The sequence below is a fragment of the Microtus pennsylvanicus genome, chromosome 6 (assembly GCF_037038515.1).
Source record: "Microtus pennsylvanicus isolate mMicPen1 chromosome 6, mMicPen1.hap1, whole genome shotgun sequence".
Lineage (NCBI taxonomy): Eukaryota > Metazoa > Chordata > Mammalia > Rodentia > Cricetidae > Microtus > Microtus pennsylvanicus.
The window spans coordinates 65,491,115-65,515,731 of record NC_134584.1 but is presented as its reverse complement, the minus strand read 5'-3'; the positions used below and the strand labels follow the sequence as shown (position 1 = coordinate 65,515,731).

At 40.9% G+C, this 24,617-nt stretch overlaps 1 protein-coding gene and 1 long non-coding RNA gene across 27 annotated transcripts in view; one reads left to right on the top strand and one right to left on the bottom strand.

The window, feature by feature from the left end:
• LOC142852051 (uncharacterized) overlaps positions 1-24,617 on the bottom strand; it is a 114,004-nt gene that overhangs the window by 10,446 nt on the left and 78,941 nt on the right. The window lies entirely within an intron of this gene.
• The window catches only part of Mef2c (myocyte enhancer factor 2C), a 169,388-nt gene that overhangs the window by 108,181 nt on the left and 36,590 nt on the right, over positions 1-24,617 (top strand). For 20 of the 26 annotated variants that reach the window (XM_075976373.1, XM_075976374.1, XM_075976384.1 and 17 more), the window contains 2 exons: positions 15,231-15,374; positions 24,351-24,537. In XM_075976373.1, the coding sequence (XP_075832488.1) occupies positions 15,231-15,374; positions 24,351-24,537 (331 nt within the window). Of the gene's footprint in view, positions 1-15,230; positions 15,375-15,432; positions 15,571-24,350; positions 24,538-24,617 lie in introns of all 26 variants that reach the window. The other 6 variants (XM_075976382.1, XM_075976387.1, XM_075976399.1 and 3 more) reach the window with 3 other exon arrangements.

Here is a 24,617-nt window from a genome sequence, read left to right as displayed (position 1 = left end):
TGGTCATGGTAGTATCGACAGGAAATATCCTACGTACGAGTAATTGTCAGAAAATAAATTTCATTATAGATATTTCCCTCTGTGGAAAAAAATTATCAGACAAATTAGTCAAAAGGTATATACACAGAAAATTCACATTTTTTTGTGTGTTTGGTGGAAGGATTCAACCTAGGTTCTTGCATGTCTTAGAGGTTCACTCTACCTTTGAGCTCCATTCCCAGACCCTAGGTAATCTTTATTATCAGACAAGCTTGCATAAACAGCAGAGTTCTAAAATTTAATAATAATAACCACTCAATTCTAGTGCAGCTCACATGTAGTTCATAAGCTTGATTATGTGCTAACCAATCCAAAATTTGAGGGATTTCCTCAACCAAACTGTGCCTCTTTATTGGCATCCATGACATAGCAATCATAATAGATGTATGGTTGTATAGATTTTTAAAAAAATCCATTCAAGGTTTAGTCTTGACACAGATACATGCTCCATAAATGGTATGTTTTATTGATAATATTTAGATAAAATATTAAGAAAATTAATATTTTGATAGTGAAGGAAGACTGGTTTAATGTCCTCTTTATGCCATAGAAGCAGATATAGTTTTCTAATTACCTGGCAAAGTAAGTGGAAGAAATCATTATGCAAATGAAAATGTCTAGATTCACCAATAAACTTACAAAAATCAGTAAAATTTCATAAGTTATGAAAATTGTAATGTGCATCTTAAAAGTCAGATTGCAGAGTATTTCCATGGACGATGCCTAAGATTCCTGAAGCCATTGTGTCTAAAACAGACAATCAAAGCCTCCAGGGACAGAAACCTGATTCTCAGAGACTTGTCAGAGAAGGCCTTCTAGGGCCAGAGAACAGAGTGCTCCATGGGGCTCTGTGGGGCTCTGTGGAGCTCCGTGGGGTTCACAGCCCCCCTTTCTTGCTCTGAGTTAGGCAACAGATGCGAGTGAAGGGCAGGACCAGCGGCACTGGATGGCTTGTGACAGAGCTGTGGTAGATCGGACAGCGCAAAGCCAACCCCACATAAGCCAGCGGACAGACTAAGCAGCACTTAGTGGGCTCGCTTGTGTTGCATTCCCTGTTTCTCAGAACTTCTCCCTCGGCACGATCATCCATTCTTTTCTCTTCTGCACCCCAGTATCTGTCTACTGTGTATCAACCGTCATCTTCTCTGTAATCTCCATTGTTGCTGTTTCACTTCTTCAGCGTTGTCTCTCTGCACCTTTCTTCTATAAATTCCCCAGCATTCTTTCTAAATTTTGTAGCATTGTTTTAAGATGAAGGTAACTGAATGGAAACTTAGTTTTACTGTCTGTGTGAAAGTATGAATTATGGAAGTACAACTTTGTCAACTGTGACTTGTCTAAAATTTTGAAACCTTTGGAAATATATATATATACATATATATATATAGAGAGAGAGTAATCTTTAGCTGAAGTAAATAAATTGAAATAATTTTATTTCAATTATTAACTAATTAATTTGAAAATAAAATGTTATAAAAATTTAAACTTGTTCACTAATTAATAGCAGCCATTAGTCTATTTAGGTCTTGTTCAGGATATATTAGTAATACCACCAGGCTTTGTAGAACACCTTTTAATAAAATGTGTTTCTATTTGTAAGTATTTCATCTAAAAGAGAAGATTCCAGTTTCTACAAGAAATGCATTAGATGTTTTCAGACTCTTTTGTTCTATGATTTCATCATATTTATTCTAATCCTTATACTCAATTTATAATTGTCTGTGCTAATAAAACCTGGCTCTCTACATTAATACTGTTAAAATAACAGGAACTAGAGAATGAATCTTAGAGACGGGAGCCACCAAATAACAAATGAGCCAGCCAACCTCAGGGCGAGTCCCTGTGGGAAGCTGCGCTGAGGGTCCTAACTCAGAAATGCTGCTGGCGCTTTTGATGCTGGCCCTAGAAGCACTGCACAGCTATTTAACTCATACCAGATGGAAGTCATTGTGTTGTTATGAAGGCAAGTAGTGACCTTTATTAATGAACTCTTAAAATCTGCATTAATTCATAAAAATCTAAGGGACCAAGTCTTTCCCAGATACTAGGAATACTCAGTGAAAAGGTGCAGCTGTGCCCTCGGGAAGCTGGGTTTGGAATGTAAACTGAGGCAGGAGTTTGCTGGCAGTCCGGGTGGAAAAGCCGTGGTAGGGTCACAGGGAGAAGGTGGAGGCAACGAGGGCGACAGCGCTGATGTGCTTAGTAAGCACAGCTCACGCTCTAAGAGGGAGGCTGAGACTTGAGCCTCTGTCTGGGGGATTTGGAGCATATTCATTTTTAAGCACCTTTTATTTACTCGATGCCCCTTGATCACTAAATAATAGAGCCCTATAATGCGTCCTTCTACTAGAGACCTACTCGAGACCACTGAACATAAAATCCAGCACTTATTCTTGATCCACATAATAGATTTGTGGTAATGAGATAAAGCCGTAGGGTGCAGGCTTGACTCTGAGTTTCCTGAGTTCAGATCCTGTGGTTTACAATGTGCTTAGAGAGACACGAGGTAGAAGCCAGTCTAACTAATGCAGAAAAGAAAGAAGGGGCTTTTCAGAGGCCTGGGGTGGAAATCCCTGTTGCCTAATACGGGAGTGGATAAATGGAGTTCTGTTCATTCACCTACTGACAACAACCCTAGAATCCTAGGTCACTATTTCTAGGTCAATACTCTGAGCCTAAATCTGTGAATGGCCTTTTCCTCAGATCTGAGTTCTAACTAGCCTCTCCAGGTTTTTTTTTTTTGGTTGTTGTTTTGTTTTTAGTTTTGTTTTTGATCACGGAGAAACATTGCTGTGGTTTCCAGCTCATAGACCAGTCTGCTGGAGTCCAACATGCTCTATCTGTCTACCTAATTAAAGGCCGGGCTAACCAACCAGCAGCGGCTGTTACCAAAAGTTAGAGAGTGCATTCGGCAATACGATGAGCAAGCTAATGCTATATTAACAGAGTCCTAGGAGATGTCTTATGTTGAAAATAATGATGATAGTGATGATGGTGGTGGTAATGGTGGTGATAAGGCTGCAGATTGAGTCTGCTGACTTTTGACACATAGCATGACCTCCTCTGAAAGGAAAGTTCTTTGTTGTATTGAGGAACAACGCTGGGCTTCCAGCCACCAGCTTCTTCTTAGCCTGTCTGAGACTTCTCGCTGTATGTTGTCAGGCTGTCATTAGCAGTTTTTGTCTATAGAACGCCTGTCCAGAAGAGTTAGCCGATCTCTTGCAACATCCTACTGTCAGATCCTCAGCTAATTGCCAAGAACAGACAGCCCTCTAGAGACTTCCTGTCTGCATTAATCTTACAATCTAAAAACAACACAAAAAGTAACTAAGAGCAATAATGGAGATAGCATACAGATATGAAATAAATGTTAATTATACAACTGTAGAGAAACATAAAAAAATATTAACTATTTTTCCAGGGTATTTCTAAAGCTAATCAAGCTCTCTATTCCTTGCCCTCCATTAACTCCAGGCTACTCTGTTCTTCCTTTTCCCTTTCTAAATTTTAAATTTGGCATGAGAATAGATAGGAGATCCTGGAGTTATGAGGTGGCCATTGCTAGAGGTAAAAGGAATAAATAGCCTGCATTCAAATCTAATAAGTTTCTCTGTGTGTTTTTAGGTCCCATCGTAACTCACTTTAAATAAGTACCATTGTTACTGAAGCCTTAGATCCCATTATTCTTTCATTAACAACACTATTTGCTGAATGGTATCCATGTATTGGACACAATCACATTGCACAGATACTGTGACTTGTTCTCACACATGTTGACTTCCTTCCTTGGGTATCCATAGAAACTAGCTCACAGGCTATCCTGACACCATCCTTGTGATACTACATATTCCTCAGACTACATGTTCCTTTCTAACATGTCAGAAAAAAGGGTGGTGAGCACTGCTAGTCTGTGCTTAGAGTTGTTAATACTAGTCTCGGGGATGCTATATTTCAGACTCAGAATTAGGACGTAGAGAGTTTTCAGGCTGTACTCACTGGAGAGGTGGTGCATAAGAGGCCGTTTTCCACCTTTGCCATCAAATCACTGCAGAATAACCAAACAGAAAACAAAATTTAGTAGAGACTGGATTGTGACCAGTGGATGGCAATGGGCTGGTTTATGAAGTGGAGGTGATCAAGTGGTAGGAGGAAGAGGGTGAAGACACCGTAAGTGAAGTCTGTCTTCAGAATCTAGAGTTGGCCTAAGACTCCTCTGTGTCTGCCAGTTAAGAACTCAAGAATTGGGAAAGAACTTGGGGAATAAGTCATTTCTGTTTCAGTTACTGGCTCATGTTGGGCCTGTAACTGGAGACATAAAAACTGTATTTTGGATGAAAGGCAAAGAGAGGAATTTCCCATTGGTAGGGAAAATGTGCCAAGGTCAAGCCCATTAGGGCTTCTTAATTCTCTTTAGTCTTCAGAGGGCCCAGTGGAAGAGCATTTTTGGCAAGGATATAATGGAGCTTCTAAATTTTGGGAGTCTCTGATTGCCTTAGAAATAAAGTTTTATATGTCTCCTTCTGATGTAGTAACAAGTGAATCCAATCCATTGCTAGCCTCAAATCTTTGTTGTTGTTGCTTCATAAAAAACAAAAAAAAAACAAAAAAAAAACTGTGTATCCTCTACCTTTTGAAAAGCCAGTGGTAGAGTAGAGATCCAACCAACAGAGAGCTTCCTATATACATCAAGGACAGCACTTTGTTCTCGGGGGAAACCTAAAATAAGGACACAAAAATACCTGTTGCAATACTTTGGTTCTTCAAAAATATTTTTGTTCTCCTTGTTGTAATTCCAGGTAGCAGTAGCCCCCAAAATCTCAGGAGCAAGAAAGATACAAGCACTAAGGGTAGCACTTCTGAGATGGCTATGGTCTCCAAAGCACAGAGGGAAAGCAAGGACATCCCAGACAGGGATAAATAGCACAGGTCAAGACTGTCTGACAACTTGCTACAGACTTGGGAAATTACAGGAAGACTTCCCCTTGGTCAAAGCACGGTACTCGGGAAGAGAAGGGGAAACAGGCCAGAAAAGCAGGTGGAGAGTCTGCTCTACAAGCTTGTGTGTGACATGACTGTTGGCAGCCAACATGGTTAGTAAAGAGAACAATGATGCAATTAGATTTTCATTTTAATTCGACCCTGCCAGATGCATAAAGGAGGCTGGTGTCGAAAGTGGGCTCAGAAACCCCACAGACTGAGAACAGGAGGCAGAAGAGCAAGGTGGAGGACAGCTGGAAGGAGGGGATGAAAATGAGGATGATTGCTGGGCTTCTGGCTACAATAAGTTACAATATTTTCTGACAGAGGGCTAGAATAAGGGGTAAACTGGAATCAAGGAACAAAATGAGAATAGAAATAAACAGAGATCCTTCTGACCCCTGTAGAAATTGGGGCACATCGTGACGGTGACAGCTTTGCAGTGCCACGGAAGAGAGTGTGGGAGACAGGCCACTCTCCTCTCAAATGATGTCATGCGTTGACCATGCTTATGAATGAAAGAGTAGACAAGAAACTACACGGAAACAAAAGTCACATTTCTTCCTTAGTGTGATTACTGAAGCGAGCATATGCAGCGACTTTTGTTAATAGGTTTATAAGAGACGACGCACTGAGGAATTATTTTTAAAGCTCCAGTGCCTCTGGATTCAGACTTTCCCCTGTAACAGATTTGCAGCGGAAGTGCCACAGTCGAGAAGATTCAGATATGGAGTCACATTCACGTTTCATGCGCTCACAAAACCTGCTTCCTGATCTTTGTTAATTTATTCCTTTCCTCTCTTTCTCGGTGTTGTTGAATTCATGCTGGCTTGCTTTTTTTTTTCCTTCCCTTTTGGAGAAATCATCAACATCAGCTATTTTTCAGATTCATCTTGAATTTGACTGACTTTATGAACATATCAGGCCCACATCATCCTTGCTGTTCAATATTCAGCTTTAGGTTGATCCTCGAGTCAGGATGTCAGGGAGTGTTTCATGGCTGAAGTGTGTCAGACTTCCCAGCTCAGTGCTATTCTACACCAAGCCAGTGATGCCTGGACACCAGCAGACCCATGAGGACTCTAAGCTGCTCCCCTGCCCTAAGGAAGTCTGTATTGTCTTATTGGCTCTGGAATCACTCACATTTGCAAATTCTCCCCCAGGTTGAGGTTCTTCTCCTGAGCCTAGAAGAGTGGGGTGGTGCAGATCAGCTCCCATCACTTCTGGGGAAGCAAAGGCGAGCTGTGCCCAGGACTGCAGAAGCATGCTAACTGAGCATGTGTGCATTCACGCATTCACAGACCTTCTCCCATGCTCTTTCCTATGATGTGTTTGTTTAGCTTTGTTTACGATTTACATTCTGCTTAAAATGCCTCTCCATTTTCCCCTTTTCTACAATGAATTTCATTTTCCCTTTCCTTCTGCCTTAAGAGAAACTAGCTCCTCACAACTTCTTCCACAGTCTTCCAAGCATCGTCACCTCTCCTGAGGTTTAAATGTCAATCAAACCACTAATTTTTAAGCAATAGGATAAAGGATGAAATGCCTGAGTTGCAAGAAAGTATAAATTATGAATTATGAACAATTTTGTATTGTTTTCTGTCTTAAAAACTATACACTTCAAAAATAGTAAATTTGTAATGATTACTTTAAAATAATGAGATGCTAAGTGTTAAAAATAATATGAAACAGTAAATAAAAGAGTAAAAATAGGGAAATTCCCATAAAGAAACCATTATACTGAGGCTGATTTTCTTCCTCCTGTCACTTGGATGTTCTTTTCTGCTCTGTTTTTTTTTTTTCCATTTAAGTCTGTTCTTTATGCTCCAAACGTCTAATAAGCTCTTGCCACGTCCCAGGTTCCATGCCACGTCCTGGCAATCCAGCATGACAAGTAAACAGCCCTGTGCTATAAGAGGCTCCCAAGAGCAGCAAGAAACATGTAGTAATTTGAACCATATAGTCAGAAAACCGATTCACATCTGGAGGACCAGAGGCAACACCCAAGACAGAGTAGCAGTTGGCAAGTGTACATTAAGTGGTCTGGATCCCACTGCTGTCTCCGCCTCATAGCTGGCAGCTTCAGTCCAGTTGGGAAAGCTCAGCAAACATTACCACGGAAGAGGAAATGTGTGTCCCTTTCATCTCCACAGCATTTGCTGAGTTGAGCACCTAAAGGATGTCAGACTGTTGCATGCAGAATTCCAAAGAAAATACAGGGAAAGCTTTTGTTAAGGGCCTCGTAATGCACCCAAGGGGCAGACACACAAATGACGAATAATGGGTGACTGAGGCTGTAACAGAAAATGTGTGAAGTCGGTGTGATGCGAACAGTTCAAAGCTGACACGGTGGCGTGGTAGCTCACTTCAGAGGAGGACTAGTGACTGCTTGATTTACTCCTAGGGTCCAGCTGGAGGAGCGGCTCTGCCATGCTTGTGCACTATGATTCTTTACCTTCTGGGAGGCAGGAGGAGAGCCACAAGACCCTGGGCTCATGCCCACTGCAGTCCAAGTGACTTCAGGAGTTGTCATATCTAAATGCTTGCATGAAATGTCATATCTAAATGCTTTCTGTGACCATTAGAAAGCATGGGATTATATTTGATAAATTAAAAACTATTCAAATCCTTAAATAATATCTTCTACATTACTACAAAACAACTTACTGGAAAAACCCTTCAACTACACTATTTTTAAGCTTTACTGTATTTAATTGTATGTATTAGGAGACAGGAGAGACAAGCATTTGAGTGTATGTGTTAGCAGAGGCCAGTGGCTTCTAGAGTTACAGAAGGTTGTAAGTCACCCAACTCTGGTGCTGAGAACCAAACCCAGGTCCTATGGAAAAGCTGTACACACTCCTGCCTTCTGAGTCATCTCTCTAGTCCTTCTAATCAACCTTTTAAGGAAAGTTTGGTCCCTTAATATGTCTAAGTTCAGCTCCCAGAGAGCCAACATCCTCTTCTGACTCTATGGGCACTGCATCCCCATATTCAGACCCACACACAGAAATATAGCTGTCAACATAATCAAAAATAAAATCCACAATGGTCTCCTTTTGTTATAAAAATAAGCTGTTTTTATTGTTTTTCTTTATTTTTGAGATGTAATGCATCATTTCCCTCTTTCCTTTCCTCCTTCTAAGCCCCTCCTTATTTTTCCAAAGTCATCACTGCGTATCTATGTATATAAATGTACTGTGCTTTTCTAAATATAAGTTGTTTTCTCTGTGTACTGTTGCTTGTATGTGTGTTTTCAGAGCTGACCATTTGGTATTGGATGACCACTTGGTGAGCTCTTCCCTGTGGAAGGCTCTTCCTCCCTCTCCCGGTCTTCAGCTGCCTGTGTTTCTTAGTGTAGCGTTGAGGCCCCATGGACATTTGCCCATCCACTCTGACAGGTCTCTTGTTTGTGCCCTTATCAGCTCATGTTGGTGAGACTTTATAGGTATAACTTCTGACATTTCTAGGAGTCACAATTGCCTAGAAAATTCCTTGATCCTCTGGACCTTATCATCTTTAGGTCCCATTTTCTCAAATGTTTCCTGAGACTTAGGTGAAGGGGTTGTTTTGTAAATTATCCAGTGGTACTGAACCCCACAACTCTGCATTTTTATTAAGAGAGATATCTTTCATGAGGGGCGGTAGCTGCACTTACCTGAAGGTATAAGGGTAAGATTTAGAACGGAGTAAGGAATTATGCTATCTAGCAAAGTGTTGTTAGTAGATTCTTTACCAAGGTCACTAGCCCCTGGAATTTAGGTTTCTATTACCAGGTATGACTTCCCTGCCATTAAGCGGACCTTAAGAGACAGTTTTGGTTGCCACAAACATGTAAGTGCCACCTATTGCACCTTTATTCACGTCTTACCATGATGGTCTCTGTCATGCTTCGTGGACGTTGCAGCTGTAGAGGACTAGAGTGCTTCCTCCCTTGGCAGTTTGCTCAGTATTTTCTGAAACCACAGAAGTTAAATCCTAGAAAACAGGCTTTTAGGTTAGGTCTGCCTTGAATTACCCGAGTGCTTTGTTCTAAGTGTGTGCTGTCTTTAGTAATAGCGGCTTGTCTTCAGTCTATGGGAGGCAACCAAGGGCTACATCAGTAGTCTATAATGGACAACCTTGACCAACCATATGAAAGGAAGTTTTTCACATACGGTACTGGGGTTTTTGTTAGCCTATGACTGTTATGAGAAGCATTGTCAGCCCAAAGGACATAACTTCCTTTGAGATGTGTGTGTGTGTGTGTGTGTGTGTGTGTGTGTGTGTGTGTGTGTAAAAATAATCAAAGAAAAAAAGCTATCAATTCGAGAAGGGTACATGGGAAGGGTAAGAGGAAGAGCGCAAGAAGAAGGAAAAAAGGGGAAAGTGTACCTCTGTTTTAATTAAAAATTTACTTAAAAATTAAAATAACAGAAAAAAATAAAATCTTAAAACAAAACAAACAAAAAACACTGTAATTTGTAGTTCCTTGCACATGCGCATGCACACACACACACATCTTTCATCAGTAGAAGAAAAGATACGTTTAGAATTAATATTAATCTAGAGATAAACAGTGTGATAGTTTTATATTTTCAACTTTTTCAGATTTTCATCACAAATAATTTGTTATGATTTAATTTTTCATGTATTTGGTTCACTCCTCTGATTAAGACTGAAGTGCTGATTATACTAAATTCACAGTATATTGACGTGTCTTTTATTCCTGGAGTAAGAACAAAAGAGAATTGTGGAATACATAAATGTGACACAGACGATGCTTACAGTTTTGATTATTAAAACTTGTAGAGAAATTTCTTGGCACTTAGTCATCCCCTGCCCAAGAGCTCTGTTAGAAATCATAACATAATTATATGTTGCATATTAGTGTGTCCCCATTTGGACATTGTTACTTTGACTTTATAGACCTAACTCCAGGTTTCAAGGAGCATCCTAGGGTGGCCCCTCCCAGGCGGCAACGTGTCCTGAGCCTGGAGTCCCTTCACCCAGCCTTCATTTCATTTACAACTACATGACTTCCTGTGCGTAAGCCTGCTGAGCTTGTCCTCACCAGGCCCAGAAGCCTTAAAATCAGAAGAAAGAATGCTGCCTTTCCTAAGTCAATGGGTTTTCTTCCTTGCTTTTGTGTGAACACAATATCCATGCAACTATCAGTAATATTGCCTGCATGTGTTCTTGATACATGAACACCCTAAAGTCGGGGAAGCACCCATTATGGAAGTAAGCATGATTACTTGGATTTTAACAAAGGTTAATGAGAGTAATTTGGGGGTTTTCAAGGGTTTTAAATTTCAGCTGTATAGTTAGGAGCAGATAAAAATTAGAAGACAATGCAAACATACGTTATTCAGAACTGAAACTGCAGACAGAGAGGAAGTTGGCTGGTTTGAGCTCTTACTATGAGATAGTAGTTATTTGAAAGAAATGTTGAATCCTACTTAAATAGCCTTAAGATGAGATCTATAGCTTCATACAATTGAAAAGGGCCAATAATTTAGGTACCTCTTTTGTACTAAAAAGAGATTTTTTTTTTAAAGAAAACTAAGAATTTAAAACAATGCATAGCTAAAAAGGAAAAGTCAGTTTAAATCATTGCATAGGGAAGAGGTTGTCACGTTGATAACATAATGCATAAGACAAGAAATAAGGCTCCATGTGGCTCTCTTTTTCATTTATATTCCTTTCAGTAATGAAATAGAATCTGTTACCCTACATCTATTTCATTAGAATTTTTGAAGCACCTGTCAGCTATCATCGGTTTATACATATTTCAGGTTTTCCTGGTGAACACATGCAATGATGCAGGTCCATATGTCCACATATCTGGGCGTAGAGATACCACATAATTGTTGGATTACCTGCCTGGACTTCTCCCATGTATTGTTTGGGGATGTCACCTTCTGTCAGTCTAATTACTTCTCTAGAAGCGGCTGCTCTCTGCTCACTGTGTGACAATCACGACTTTGTGAATACACCCCAGAAGCCTCTGCAGTCAATTCATCTAGCCCAAAAGTGTCACTCTTTTGTGGCAAGCTGGCTTCGGTATACAGGCTCCCTGAAGACTTGCAGAATCTCTCGGGGGGAGGGGGCAGAGTCTCTTTAGATGCAGTAAGGAGTTGGAGTTGGTGGTTTGACTAGATACCTTGCCTTCTCTTGGCACACAGGGAAAGATTTCTTCATAATATTATTTGAAGAACACCATACATAATACAAGTCCCATCTATGGCTTCTATCTCTGTTAAAGAATGGCTGTCGGAATGCCTACATTACCTGACCAGAGACACTTATAAAAAGATCAGAGACACTCTCGAGGCCAACGGCAGAGAGTTTGATTTTGCTGGAAAAGTCCTATAGGAATACGCTTTGAATCCATTTAGTAAGCCCTTTCGTTCATATTGACTATTCATTACTGTGAATAGACAGACTTGGCTGGGGCTAACAGTAGCTCCTTTGTCATCATTAAACAGCTGTAGATTTTAATATAATAAAGATAAAACCGTTCCTCTAGTTCTGCATTCACACTATGGTATTCAAGTTTGTGCCACCACTTCCATTTTCCAAGCTTTATAATTCCACCATAATCATTTGTTCTTGGCAGAAATATGTTATGCAAGCACTCAGCTGAGGATAATATTTTTGAACAATTTTTCCAGTGTTCTGGTTATGTGATTATGGGCATTTAGAGCTCGATATTAATTTACTCTCAGATTTTGTGTTTCTAGGTCTCAAAAAGCTCTTTTTTTGAAAATCACACAATTTAGCTTAAATCATTACTTCCATACCAGTCATGTTTATTGCAAGATAATGTTATTAGACACAAGAAGAATTTATTGGGAGAAAATCAGCTGCTGGTTTCCCCCTGTTCATTGCATTTCTATGCTGCCAACTTTGTCTGCCTTACTAATTCACATCATGCTTCAGGTAGGAAGTGATTAGGGATTCTTTTGGTTCCTTAATCCATAAATCAAGTGTTTGGTTGACCATCAGACACTTCAGCTCTTGACTAAAAGTTGATAGCATAGCTTAGTTGGTAGAGGTCTTGCCTCCCAAGGAAAGAGGTCTGGGTTTTATCCACAACGCAATATAGACCAAAAATGATAACACATGCCTGTCATCCTAGCACCTGGAAGGCAGAGGCAGAAGAATCAGAAGTCCAAGGTCATTTCAGCTATAGAGCAAGTTCAGTGTCAGCCCGGACTACGTAAAACCTCGTCTGAAAAAAAAATGATGTCTAGGAATTGTTGTCATCCTTAAATTTTTCCCCAAACATAATTCATTAAATTTTCAACCTAATATTTACAAGTGTTGAGTGAACTGCTGAAGTTGAACTTGAGTCAGAGAAGGTCATGTTTCTCATTTCTTAAAAGCAGAAACTTCAACAGGGAGAAGTCAGTCATTCCTCTTTGTCCCCAAGCAGTGACCAAAACTTTAGCTACTATGGTTGGCAGTACTAGTTTTGAGATCTGTCATAATGTTTCCTAAGTTCGTCATGAAGCACTTGTGAGACAGAATGAGTTAATATTTGTAGAGGTATTTTGCTAAAATATAAGCAATGTTTGAATTTTTATAAACCACAGTATCTACCCACCCAAAGCTTTGGGAGAATATTTAGCACACATGTATGTGCCAGATGGATTGTAATGACAGTTGATAGGCCTCTTCTAACCCTTGCGTTCTGTTGTCAGAAATCTGCATATCAAAACAACGATATTTTTTAGAATAAAAAATTATTGTGTAAAACACACATTGAAAAAATCTACTGTCTATTAAGACTCTAAATTAACATCACACGAGGCTTTAAGCTAAAGATTTTCATAAGAATATCTTAACATGCCTAATACAATATAAATAATTAGCTTTCGAAAGCTACTAGGTATTTTCTTGATCTTATCTACTTTTCTCCATAATGTGAATTATTTTTTAAAACTGTATATGTGAGTTGTTTTGTATGTTCTATGTGTGTCTAATGTTAAATGATTGTAAGTGTGGGTATGTGAAGGTGTACATGTGGATGTGGATGCATGTGTATACATGAGCACGTGAAAGCCACAGGTCTGATTTCCTTTCTGGACAACACCCCACCTTTAATAATGGAGGCATGGCCTCTCACTGAAGCCGAAGCTTACTTATTCAAGATAGATTAGCTGGCCAATTTGCTCCAGGGATCTGCCTTCTCCACCCTCTGTCCCAGGGTGAGGAGTTGTGGGTACACACCATCAAGCCCAGCTCTTTTACATTAGTCTGGCTTAGAATAACTTTGTCCTCCTGCTTATGTGGCAATGAGATATTTCTCCAATCCTGTAAGTGAAATATGAACAACAACAACAACAACAACACACACACACACACATACACACACACAGAATGTAATGCAGGACACTCTGTTTCCTTAAGAGCTCAAGAATCCGTAGAGGTCAAAGCAAAAACACACGATAATTCATACCACAAGTAGAGTGTTTGTTTGGTTAATATAATACTAACAAAAGAGTTTTAAATGTAAGAAGTTAGTAAATGAATTATCATCCCTGTGTTTTATGATATTCTCTCTAGTGTTATTGTGGGAATTCTTGATGAGTTCTTGTTCTAGTCCAAAATCTATGGTTATAAACTCATCAGGTGGCCCCACCAATTAAAAATTCCCCAAGATTAAAATGTATATTTTACCATCTTATGTCAAAGTATTCTTTTTAATATTCAAACATCTTACCACATAATAAACTGTAACCATATGTTTGTTATATTATACCACTATAACATTAATAAATATTTACAGATCTGCATTATACCCTAGATGTATGAGACATGATAGCTCTCAGTTCCATTTTAAGTACAAGCCTTCGATGCCTCAAGAATTAATTTTAAGTAACATAGTTGAACACTGATAAAAATCAATGCATTTGAATTTTTAAGCTGGACATTCCCTTGGAAAATGGCATCATTTATTTTCCCCAAATGCATCAATTAGAGAAGGATTGTTATCTTGGTTTTCAGACCTTTGACTAGGTGCTTCAGTTTTTGCTTTTTTTATATCTGAGTTCTGTATTTAACACGGATCAGCACTGCAGAACTTCCCATTAGTGAAAGACAGATAACTGTGCATCTCTTTGTAACCAACCCTTGTATTACCAAGAAAAATAAGAAATAGCATGTGTAATACTCTTAATTATTAACATGTCAGGGTATATGATTTATCAAAAGTTTTGTGATCTTCAAAACCACAATAATATTTCTGTCTACAGGATTGTACATAGTTTCATGGAAAACCATGTTTTTTTAAAAAAGAATAAAATTCAGAACTCCTGACTCATACTTTTCCAAATGGTTCTGCTGTTTTATTAGTATTTATTCCTTAGTGACAGCTGAAACTAGAGCAGACGACATCAGGAGACAGGAGGCTGGCACTAAGCCACTAGCTTCACTCTCACGTGTCAGAAGACTCTCAGGCTGATCCCTAGTCAGCTGAAACCAGACGTCTTTGCTGTTTGATAACTAGACTTGGTTGCCTATATAATCCTGTCTTCCTTACTCAGCCCAGGATAATGAAGTCCTAAGTTGCTCAGCCATCCCAATGTTGCTTCTAGCTCCTGTTTGGGAAGATAATTTCTCAATATTAGAAATTTCAATACAGAATCTCACACTTACACAGAACTCTAACAAGCAAAAATAATTCTTCCAAATGAGCTTCTTCCTTGTAAGTGCTTCATGATTAGCTGGCTTCCCTTGTGCCCTTTTGCTGTCGAGTGCCAGGGGTGAAAAGGAAAAATAATGTCAACCACAACGCTAAATCCAGAAACAGTGTTTGCAACCTTTCTGCTTTTTTCATCTCAACATCTGAATTCACTGTGCAACATCCTGACTGCTTATATTTCTGTGGGAAAAGATTATTGTAGTGCATTGCACTTCGCACATTGTATTGGGTTGTAATTGTTATTCATTATATATGTCTGTCTTAACTCCGTATCAAGAGATTTCACCTTTTTCGTTCATTGACTGAATTTAGCCACAAACAAGATGGTTTCTTGTTCCTTTTTTAAATTATTAATGAACACCCTGTTGAAATGATTCAATCTCTCCTTGTGATTTCTTTTCATAAATATTGTATAACATATATAATAATCTTAAAATGCTAGACAGATTGACTTTATATAATATCCCTAAATGTCTCTTACAGCCTTTGTCGAGGTTTGAACTTTCCACATTATGTATTTCAGACTTTGAGAAAGAAGGGCCTTAATGGCTGTGACAGCCCAGATCCCGATGCGGACGATTCAGTAGGTCACAGCCCTGAGTCTGAGGACAAGTACAGGAAAATTAACGAAGATATTGATCTAATGATCAGCAGGCAAAGATTGTGTGTAAGTACTCAAAGCACCCTTCATTTTTGTTTACTCTTGATTTCTCTGAACCTGGCAGGCATTGAACAAGAAGGAAAACAAAGGCTCTGAAAGCCCCGATCCTGACTCCTCTTATGCCCTCACCCCACGCACTGAAGAAAAATACAAAAAAATTAATGAAGAATTTGATAATATGATCAAGAGTCATAAAATTCCTGTAAGTACCAAAGGTAGATGGCTGATCTGCTAGTAACCGCTACAGTAACATACCTTAACCCTCTCAGTGATGGCTTGCTCTAAGAAGCACTGCAAAGTCAGACAGATAAAATGGCCATCTCATCCCACAGGCAATGCGTTTAGAAAGCAACCCCTATGGGATACTAAAATTACATTATCTCAAAGAGTTGCCATGGAGAAGTTCACTCCGAGGTAGAAGAGTTCACAAGAGAAAGAGAGAAATCTATGTGACATGTCCTGAATTTACACAGCCTTTGCAACATGCAAGAAGTTCTCACACAGATCACAGTACAAGAAAACAACACAAGAATTGCCTTCCACACAAGTTTTGTATGCAGAGACAGATACATGAGTGGAACTCTTTCCATCATGTACAGAGAGTCCTGACCTTAGTAAAGGCTGGTTTCTGAGTGACACATCAGCCCCTCCCCATGCACATGAAATCCAACAACAGCACTGAAGGGCTAAAGCTAATGAGCTGCAGGAGGCAGAGTGCATGAAACCTAACGGTAAGACTTCAACATCTGTGTGATTTTAAAGCTTTTGTTAGAATGATATCTGCTTTGCCCACACCAGCGTTTTCCATGCTTTAACTTTTGGCTAAATTTTGTCTTAACCGATTCAGAAATTTTCTAACAATCAATGCCTTGCCAGATAGTTAAGAAAAATAGCCGTGCATGTATAATTTTGTTTGTTCAGATGTATAGGGGAAAATGACTATTGTTAGATTTGGTTATCAATCAAGCACTATTAATTCTGTAGCATAAAAGGGATATACTCAAGGCTCTTATGGTATGACTAATGTTAGTACCTGAATCCTAATTTGTATACAGGCTTCTCAGTACATAATTAATTTTTTTTTTCAGAAAAGTGTATTTCTGGTAAGTTAGCAAACCAGCTCAAACCTGAGTATTAAAAACTGATCTGCAGTGAAAATGGACTTTGTTGAATAACATACAGATATTTGAGGTGAAAAACATATCCAGACTATACTCACAAACTAACTGATGCATTGCCATAGTCAGCACAGACACAGCCTTTGCTGGTTTAAGTGAACCCTTTAAAATTTATTTGCAAAATTGTGCTTAGTAGAAACTCTGTCTTCATGACGCCTTACTTTTCCTTGTACTAAATGAAATATTATCAGCAATACAGCTGTTTTTTAAGCTTTACGTTTGAGATCATAATGTAATTACGTCATTTCCCCTGTCCCTTTCCTTCCTCAAAAGCCTCCCATATGCCCTCCTAGTCTTAAAGGTCTTGCTTCGTTCCAGTACTCCACACATGTTCACAGTGTTTTACCCATCAAAAAAATCCATATATGCTTGATATGTGTATGCAAAATTCTCAAATGATAAAAATGTCCATCCAAATTTATTTTACCCAGAAAAGTGAAATAAGCAGCTTCTTTGGATCAACATCCAGTTCTTCGAGCCTGAGTTTCTTTGGCTATATATAGAAAAGACTGGTTTAATGCTCTGTGCACAAAGGTTTAAATGTAGGACTATAGGCAGTGCCTTCAGTACTGAGGTCAAAAGAATCATCTGCATAGATCAGAAAAAGGCAAATACCTTCCAGACTGCTGATAATCTTCAGCAAAGCTAAACCTAAATATGGAGAAAAAATGAACCCCCAAAGTTTTAGAGGGAGGGTATTCACGGATCAGTTTCCCTATATTTAAAGGGAAAGAAGATGCAATACCTAGATTCCCCAAGATCTTTCACCCTGTCATGTGAAAAGCCCCAAAATCAAGATACATAACTTGTTAATAGGTACAAGAATGTGTTGCAGAAGGTAAAAAACACATGAGAATCTATGGGCAGAGCACTAAAGAGAAGCCACAGGCCTCTAGCTGGGCTACGGTCTTCATGTCTTACTGAGTGGCTCAGCTTCTGCCATGAAAAGCCCAGTTTTCACACATTGCTCTCAGTTGCTGGAAGTCCATACCGTTGAACATTTTCACAGCTGCTAAAACATCTACAGCAAGGCAAGGACACTCTGCCCTTTGTGTGTAGAGTGTCTTGGACTCTTAAAAACATTACAAGACTGTTTCCCTATTTCAAAGAACCAGTGGGTAGCATTTCCCTTTTAAAACAGAAAATTTAATACTGAAGTCACCTGTTGGAGTAATATAATTTATGCCCATATCCCTCAATTACACAAAATAATTCATGGGTGATTTGGAATCTTGTCGACCAGCATTTCCTCCCGCTGGGTTTGCTACAGCTCATGCTGGGAGTCATGACAAGCAAAACAGCTCCAGTAGAGGACCTGGGGATTAGCAAAATGGCTGAAAGAATGAGATGTAGAAGCAAACTTGTTTTAGAGGGAATGAGAAAAGAGAAAATAAAAAGAAATGTCCATATTTTCTTCCAAATGATGTACTTTGATGAGAGAGACTTGATGTTGTACCTAGAATCAACAACAGAATTAATGTGAAAATCAGTTGAAATGATTTACATGCAAAGTAAAAATACTTAAAAAAAAAAAAAAGGAAAAGATTGAACACATAGGTCTGATGGGGACAGCATGGTAAAGTTCAAGGAAGAGGATGGAAAACTAACAGAGACGATGAAGTCATAGCAGGGTTGAAGTGAATAGAGAGAAGTTAGGTGGGGTGACTGGGTATCACCCGTACTTAATTGAATCCAGGGCAAATGAGGGCAGATGCTCAGATAGTGATGAAAGTCTGCACACTGAGTATATACAGGGAATGAACAGGTGTATGCTGTACCTACTAGGAAGTCATGAAAAAATTGGGATACGGGCAGTTGGTAGTCACTGGTAGTCAAGTCAGTTGGTAGACTTGAATTACATTATTTTCTCTACTAGGAGATCTGAAGCATGGCAATAAGAATTCAATTAGTAGCAAAGCAGAGGATTCAGTTCAGCTGTTCACATGAATAAAAGAAGGTCCATTAACTAAAAGAAATATCTTACCAAAGATTACTATGTGATTTTTATCAGAATTTTTTGGGTGGAGCTTTTGAGGATATTAAGAGTTCAGATGCCCTTTTTCCTGGGATATCACACATGAAGAGCCCTGTCTACTCTTCAGAGACAGTAGCCTCAAGCTAAGCAGCCACCCTCTCTGCATCACTAGGACAAGGACAACCTGCTTGCTGCCACTCTTAAGTCCTTCACATTCTTAAAGCAGCAGCTCAGCTCCCTCTTCTTCTAGTTTCTAGGTTAGAAAGACAAGCCTATCCACAGCACTTTGATCGCCCAAATTCCGCTTTCCAGAACTGAGTTTTCTAAACTTTTAGAGGCTGCTAGAATGATATAATTACCTTTAGGGGGCTTCTGTTTTTGAACCCACAAGTTTTAATATAAATCTCTTAAAGGTTCCTAATTTTGAAAATCAAGAAGGAAAAGAATAAGGCAGATTTCTTCCAAACATTTGGGTTACATTACCCTCTACATTACTTCCCAAGTATTCAGAAATGCTCATTATCTTTATCTGTGCAATCATCTCGTCACACGGATAAGGAAATCAGGGCCAAGGAGTACTAAATGGCTCCCTGGTTAATTGGCAACTCATTATCCAAGTGGGCTGCAGCTGAGATGTCTTTGAAAAAGGCTAATCTTGATTTGCTAAGACATCATATCAGTGTGGTCATGTTAAGCTTATAATCTACTTTCAAATTACTGTTGATAGTTCCTGACATGGCTTGAAGCAATGTAACAAACAACAGAGTGCACCAGTGATGTTGGTGTCTATTGTGAGTTCAAAGCTGTTTAGGTATGCTCTGATACTGGGATGTGTCTGCTTCTGCTTAGCCAGTCCTAAATGGTTGTATAGTGATCCTCTTCAAGTTGTTATGGTCCAGTGTGCTAGAAACTCAGTGATTCTTCAGGGTGATGCTTAGAAGAGAAAAGGAGTTTGGTGACTTTCACTGAACTGGTTGGTAGGATACCTCAGTTCATTGCCTACCTCCTGTATTGTGAATGTACCTACCTCTTAGGGGAAGAGAGATAAACTTGGCCCTCTAGTGAGTCAAAGTCAATATTCTATTCAATATGAGGGGAGACTGAGCTCTGTAGTGACGCTTAGGGACCTAGTGAAAGTGGAATATTTATAAGTAGGAACGATAAGCACATATTAAAAGATTTGAAATCAATAGCGGTTTTAAAAGTATGGACTATTGAGTAATATGGAAGAAGGGAGTCCTTAAAATTCATTTTCCCAAGGCTTCAGTTGTATAAGTTTGTTAATCATGTGGCCCACGGATGGTAGTTTACCCAATATGTGTAAATAATATGATCTCTGACTATAAAATTTTATTTGCTCCAAAATACTAATCTGTACTGCATAGTGATCTAGGATCAAAACCAGAATCAATCACTAGTTCAATGGCATTGGGCCATTTTCTCAATCTTACTGTTTTGAAAAAGAAAGACATTATGCACAATGAAGGAATAATGACAGGGTTAAATTGCATCAAGTATGGAAATTACACACCCTAGTGCCATCAACAGAATATATGTAGGAACTGGAAATCTTATGCTTTTAATATTAATACAGTATATTCAAAAATCTCCTTTGCAGAGAAATATTCAAACATATAATAAGAAGAGTACATTTTGAATTGCTTAGAGTAACAGACCTTGAGTACTTTGGTGAACTGGACCATTTCTAACCAACATCAAAATCTTTTTAAATTGTAAGAGACGAGAAAGACATCTAAGATGGGTGTAAGGAGTAAGCAAGGTGACAGATGAAATAGAATAGTTAAGGTGGACTTCCTAGAGATGGCAGGTGTTTGAGAAGAAATTTATGTGTGGTACTGGAATTAATCGTGGTATTTGGTCAAGAATGAGAAATTTGGGCAAGGATGGGCTGACAAGCATGGGATAGTGGAGGTTAGTAAATGCCCAAATTTGGAGGATATCTAGGCCTTTGGAGGAATTGGAACTTTTACTTTAAGTAGAATGGGCACACTGGTGGGAGTGAGCAGAGGGATGCTGGGGACAAGCAAAGGGATGCTGGGGGCAAGCAAAGGGATACTGGGGGCAAGCAGAGGGATCTGGGAGCGAGCAGAGGGATGCTGGGGGTGAGCAGAGGGATGCTGGGGGAGAGCAGAGGGATACTGGGGGGAGCAGAGAGGTGCTGGGGGCTAGCAGGGGATGGTGGGGGCGAGCAGAGGGATGCTGAAGGCGAGGAGGGGATGCTGGGGGTGAGCAGGAGATGCTGGGGGCTAGAAGAGGGATGCTGGGGATGAGTAGAGGGGTGCTGGGATAGAGCAGAGGGATGCTGGGGCGAGCAGAGGGATGCTGGGGGTGAGCAGGGGATGCTGGGGGCTGAGCAGAGGGATGCTGGGGCAGAGCAGAGGGATGCTGGGGCAGAGCAGAGGGATGCTGGGGGTGAGCAGGGGATACTGGGGGAGAACACAGGGATGCTGGGGGTGGGCAGGGGATACTGTGGGCGAGCAGAGGGATGCTGGGAGCGAGCAGGGGGATGCTGGGTGTGAGCAAGGAGATGCTGGGGTGAGCAGAGGGATGCTGGGAGCGAGCAGAGGGACGGATGCTAGGGGTGAGCAGAGGGATGCTGGGGGTGAGCAAAGGGATACTGGGGGCAAGCAGGAGGATGCTTGGGCGAGCAGGAGGATGCTTGGGCGAGCAGAGGGATGCTGGGGGCAAGTAGAGGAATGCTGGGAGCGAGCAGAGAGATGCTGGGGCAAACAGGGGGATGCTAGGGGTGAGCAGGGGGTGCTGGGGCTGAGCAGAGGGATGCTGGGGGTGAGCAGAGGGATGCTGGGGGTGAGCAGAGGGATGCTGGGGGTGAGCAGAGGGATGCTGGGGGTGAGCAGAGGGATGCTGGGAGAGAGCAGAGGGATGCTGGGGTTGAGCAGAGGGATGCTGGGGGCAAGCAGAGGGATGCTGGGGGTGAGCAGAGGGATGCTGGGGGTGAGCAGAGGGATGCTGGGGGAGAGCAGAGGGATACTGGGGGCGAGCAGAGGGATGCTGGGGGTGAGCAGAGGGATGCTGGGGGTGAGCAGAGGGATGCTGAGGGTGAGCAGGGGTTGCTGGGGCTGAGCAGAGGGATCATGGGGACAAGCAGAGGGATGCTGGGGGCGAGCAGGGAGATACTGGGGGCAAGCAGAGGGATACTGGGGGTGAGCAGAGGGATGCTGGGGGCGAGCAGAGGGATGCTGGGGGTGAGCAGAGGGATGCTGGGGGTGAGCAGAGGGATGCTGGGGGAGAGCAGAGGGATACTGGGGGCGAGCAGAGGGATGCTGGGGGTGAGCAGAGGGATGCTGGGGGTGAGCAGAGGGATGCTGGGGGTGAGCAGAGGGATGCTGGGGGTGAGCAGAGGGATGCTGGGAGAGAGCAGAGGGATGCTGGGGTTGAGCAGAGGGATGCTGGGGGCAAGCAGAGGGATGCTGGGGGTGAGCAGAGGGATGCTGGGGGTGAGCAGAGGGATGCTGGGGGAGAGCAGAGGGATACTGGGGGCGAGCAGAGGGATGCTGGGGGTGAGCAGAGGGATGCTGGGGGTGAGCAGAGGGATGCTGAGGGTGAGCAGGGGTTGCTGGGGCTGAGCAGAGGGATCATGGGGACAAGCAGAGGGATGCTGGGGGCGAGCAGGGAGATACTGGGGGCAAGCAGAGGGATGCCTTCATATAAGGTGTGCTTCAAAGGGTCAGAATCCTGATGGTTTTGTGTTAAAAGTAAAAAGCAGGAAGATGAGGCCCAGCACCGTTAGATATGTCAAGAAGGAACTACAGGAATCACCATAGTGGTGCTGGGAATGAGGGAGTTCTCACGTCCACCCAGAATTCCAAATTGTGCTCACCCCAAATCTGTAGAACTAATATCATGATCTAAGGTCAAAGCCAGAAACAAGTACCAAACTCAAGAGTATAGCTGAAGATAGATAGACAGAATTAAAGGAATCGTGAGAGAGAACTGAGGTATGTTAGGATTTGGAACCTACAAGCTGTTACCTGCAGGCCTAATGCAAGTGGAGCAAGAAATCACGACAGCAGGGCAAGAGAGCCACTCAAAGGTATGTCATCCTGTGGATGAAAGCAGCCCTGCAATACAGCTGCGGCCTAGCGAGAAGGATGCTGCTTCAAAACATGCACTGGCCTATCTACTCCACGCTGGGCTGTTGCTGCTGCCACTGCCTACACCAGTGGCCAGAAAGCCTGGTTGACTTATCTGGAGCCCAGGGCAGAGAGAAAAAGATTAAATGGTCGTGGCTGCTTAGCACTATTACTGTACTGTCTTCACAAGTGACTTCTGTTTTCATTTGGCATTTCAGGAAAGGGATATGTTTACCACTCTACAGACACTTATGCCTTACAAGTACATTAATATTTTTTCTTGTTTAACAGGGCTTTGGATATTTAGGTATATGTTCATGCTTTGGTATGTTATCATGCATTATATTCCATTGTCATAGAGTTTGTCCGAAAGTCATTTTCTGTTAGCTTGTATACAACCCACAAATGACCTAAAACACAGATATATTAGGATGTCACTTGAGCATTTTTATTTCCCTTAAAAACAGTAAAAAAAATTATTTGAAAGAAAGTTGTGAAATCTTTGCTTTTATCAGTATTTGTAAAACTATGAGAGCATAAACATCAACAGAGAACTCACTATAGGTGTCAACAACATAAGCAGATGCAGGCCAGCCAGTCAAGCAATCACAGATAGTTGATGTTAACTCTAAAGAAAAAAAAACTAATAAAACTGAAAGCAATAACAGCAAACCAGCTGAGCCAAGAATAAACATGCGTGCAAACTTGGACAACTTCTTACTGATAACCTCAGAGGGCTTGTATGTATCCTTGTGTGTATACACACACAAGCAATATTTCATTCTAAATGTTGTGTGCCTTGGTACCAGGAGTCCTCTGGCATGTATTTGGACAGTATTTTCATTTGTAATGCTGACAAAAGGAGAAAGACAAGAGTGTTTACAACTACGATGAGTTCCTGCAAGCAGAAACAGAAACAGAATTTTGCTTAAATTGCCAAAATAATAGCAAAAAATCAATAATTGGAACCTGGATCACTCTAATTAGACAACCACACAGCTTCAGCTCCCTAAATATTTGCCAACTCTCTCATTTGAGATATAGATCTTGCCATGTGGCAAGGGCAGTACCTATACAGGAAAATGTGAAACTTTCCATATTTTCTGAGCTATCCCTTTAAAATGCGAGCTAGTGAATGATACACACTTTTCTGAAACCTGTACCTTAAAACGCCTATTATCTTTTGAGTGCTAATAAAAGGCAGACTTTTAAAAATAATAATTAAACTATATGTGCTATTCACAGGCCTGAAGATGATTTTATATCATTAAACTTCTGCATAAATATGCTTCAATAAGCAATTAAACCAAAGGATCTGGTTTGCATTTTAATCCCCCCTTTTCTCTGGGAAGTCATCACAGTCATGTACCTTTGATCTTACAGTCATTTCTGGCACCAGATTCAGATATCACAAATGAATAATTATTGCTTCATAGAATGGAATTCAAAGACAATGGAGTCTAATGAAATGGGGCTTTGTTTCGCACAGAAGTGAAACGTTTTCTAAGAGTCGCAAAGAAAGAGTTCTAAGCACGGTGCAGAAATCCATTTATGATTGTACATCCTGAGATCCCTTCTTGATGGTAATCTACACATTGCACAGTTTGGAGTCTGACGTTTTTCTTGGAGAAATTAATGTTGTTTGCTACTTGAATGCCCTGTTAGTACCTTTCCATTGTACTTACACGGCTTTTCCCTTGTTTCTGCTCCACAGGCTGTTCCACCTCCCAACTTTGAAATGCCGGTTTCCATCCCAGTGTCGAGCCATAACAGTTTGGTATACAGCAACCCGGTCAGCTCGCTGGGAAACCCCAACCTTCTGCCACTGGCCCACCCTTCTCTGCAGAGGAATAGTATGTCTCCTGGTGTAACACATAGACCTCCAAGTGCAGGTAACACAGGTATGTCCTTCACAGGACATAATGTAACAAGTTGTTGGAAGGGCCCTCTTCTAGCCAGAGCTTTCTCACCTAGGCGATGC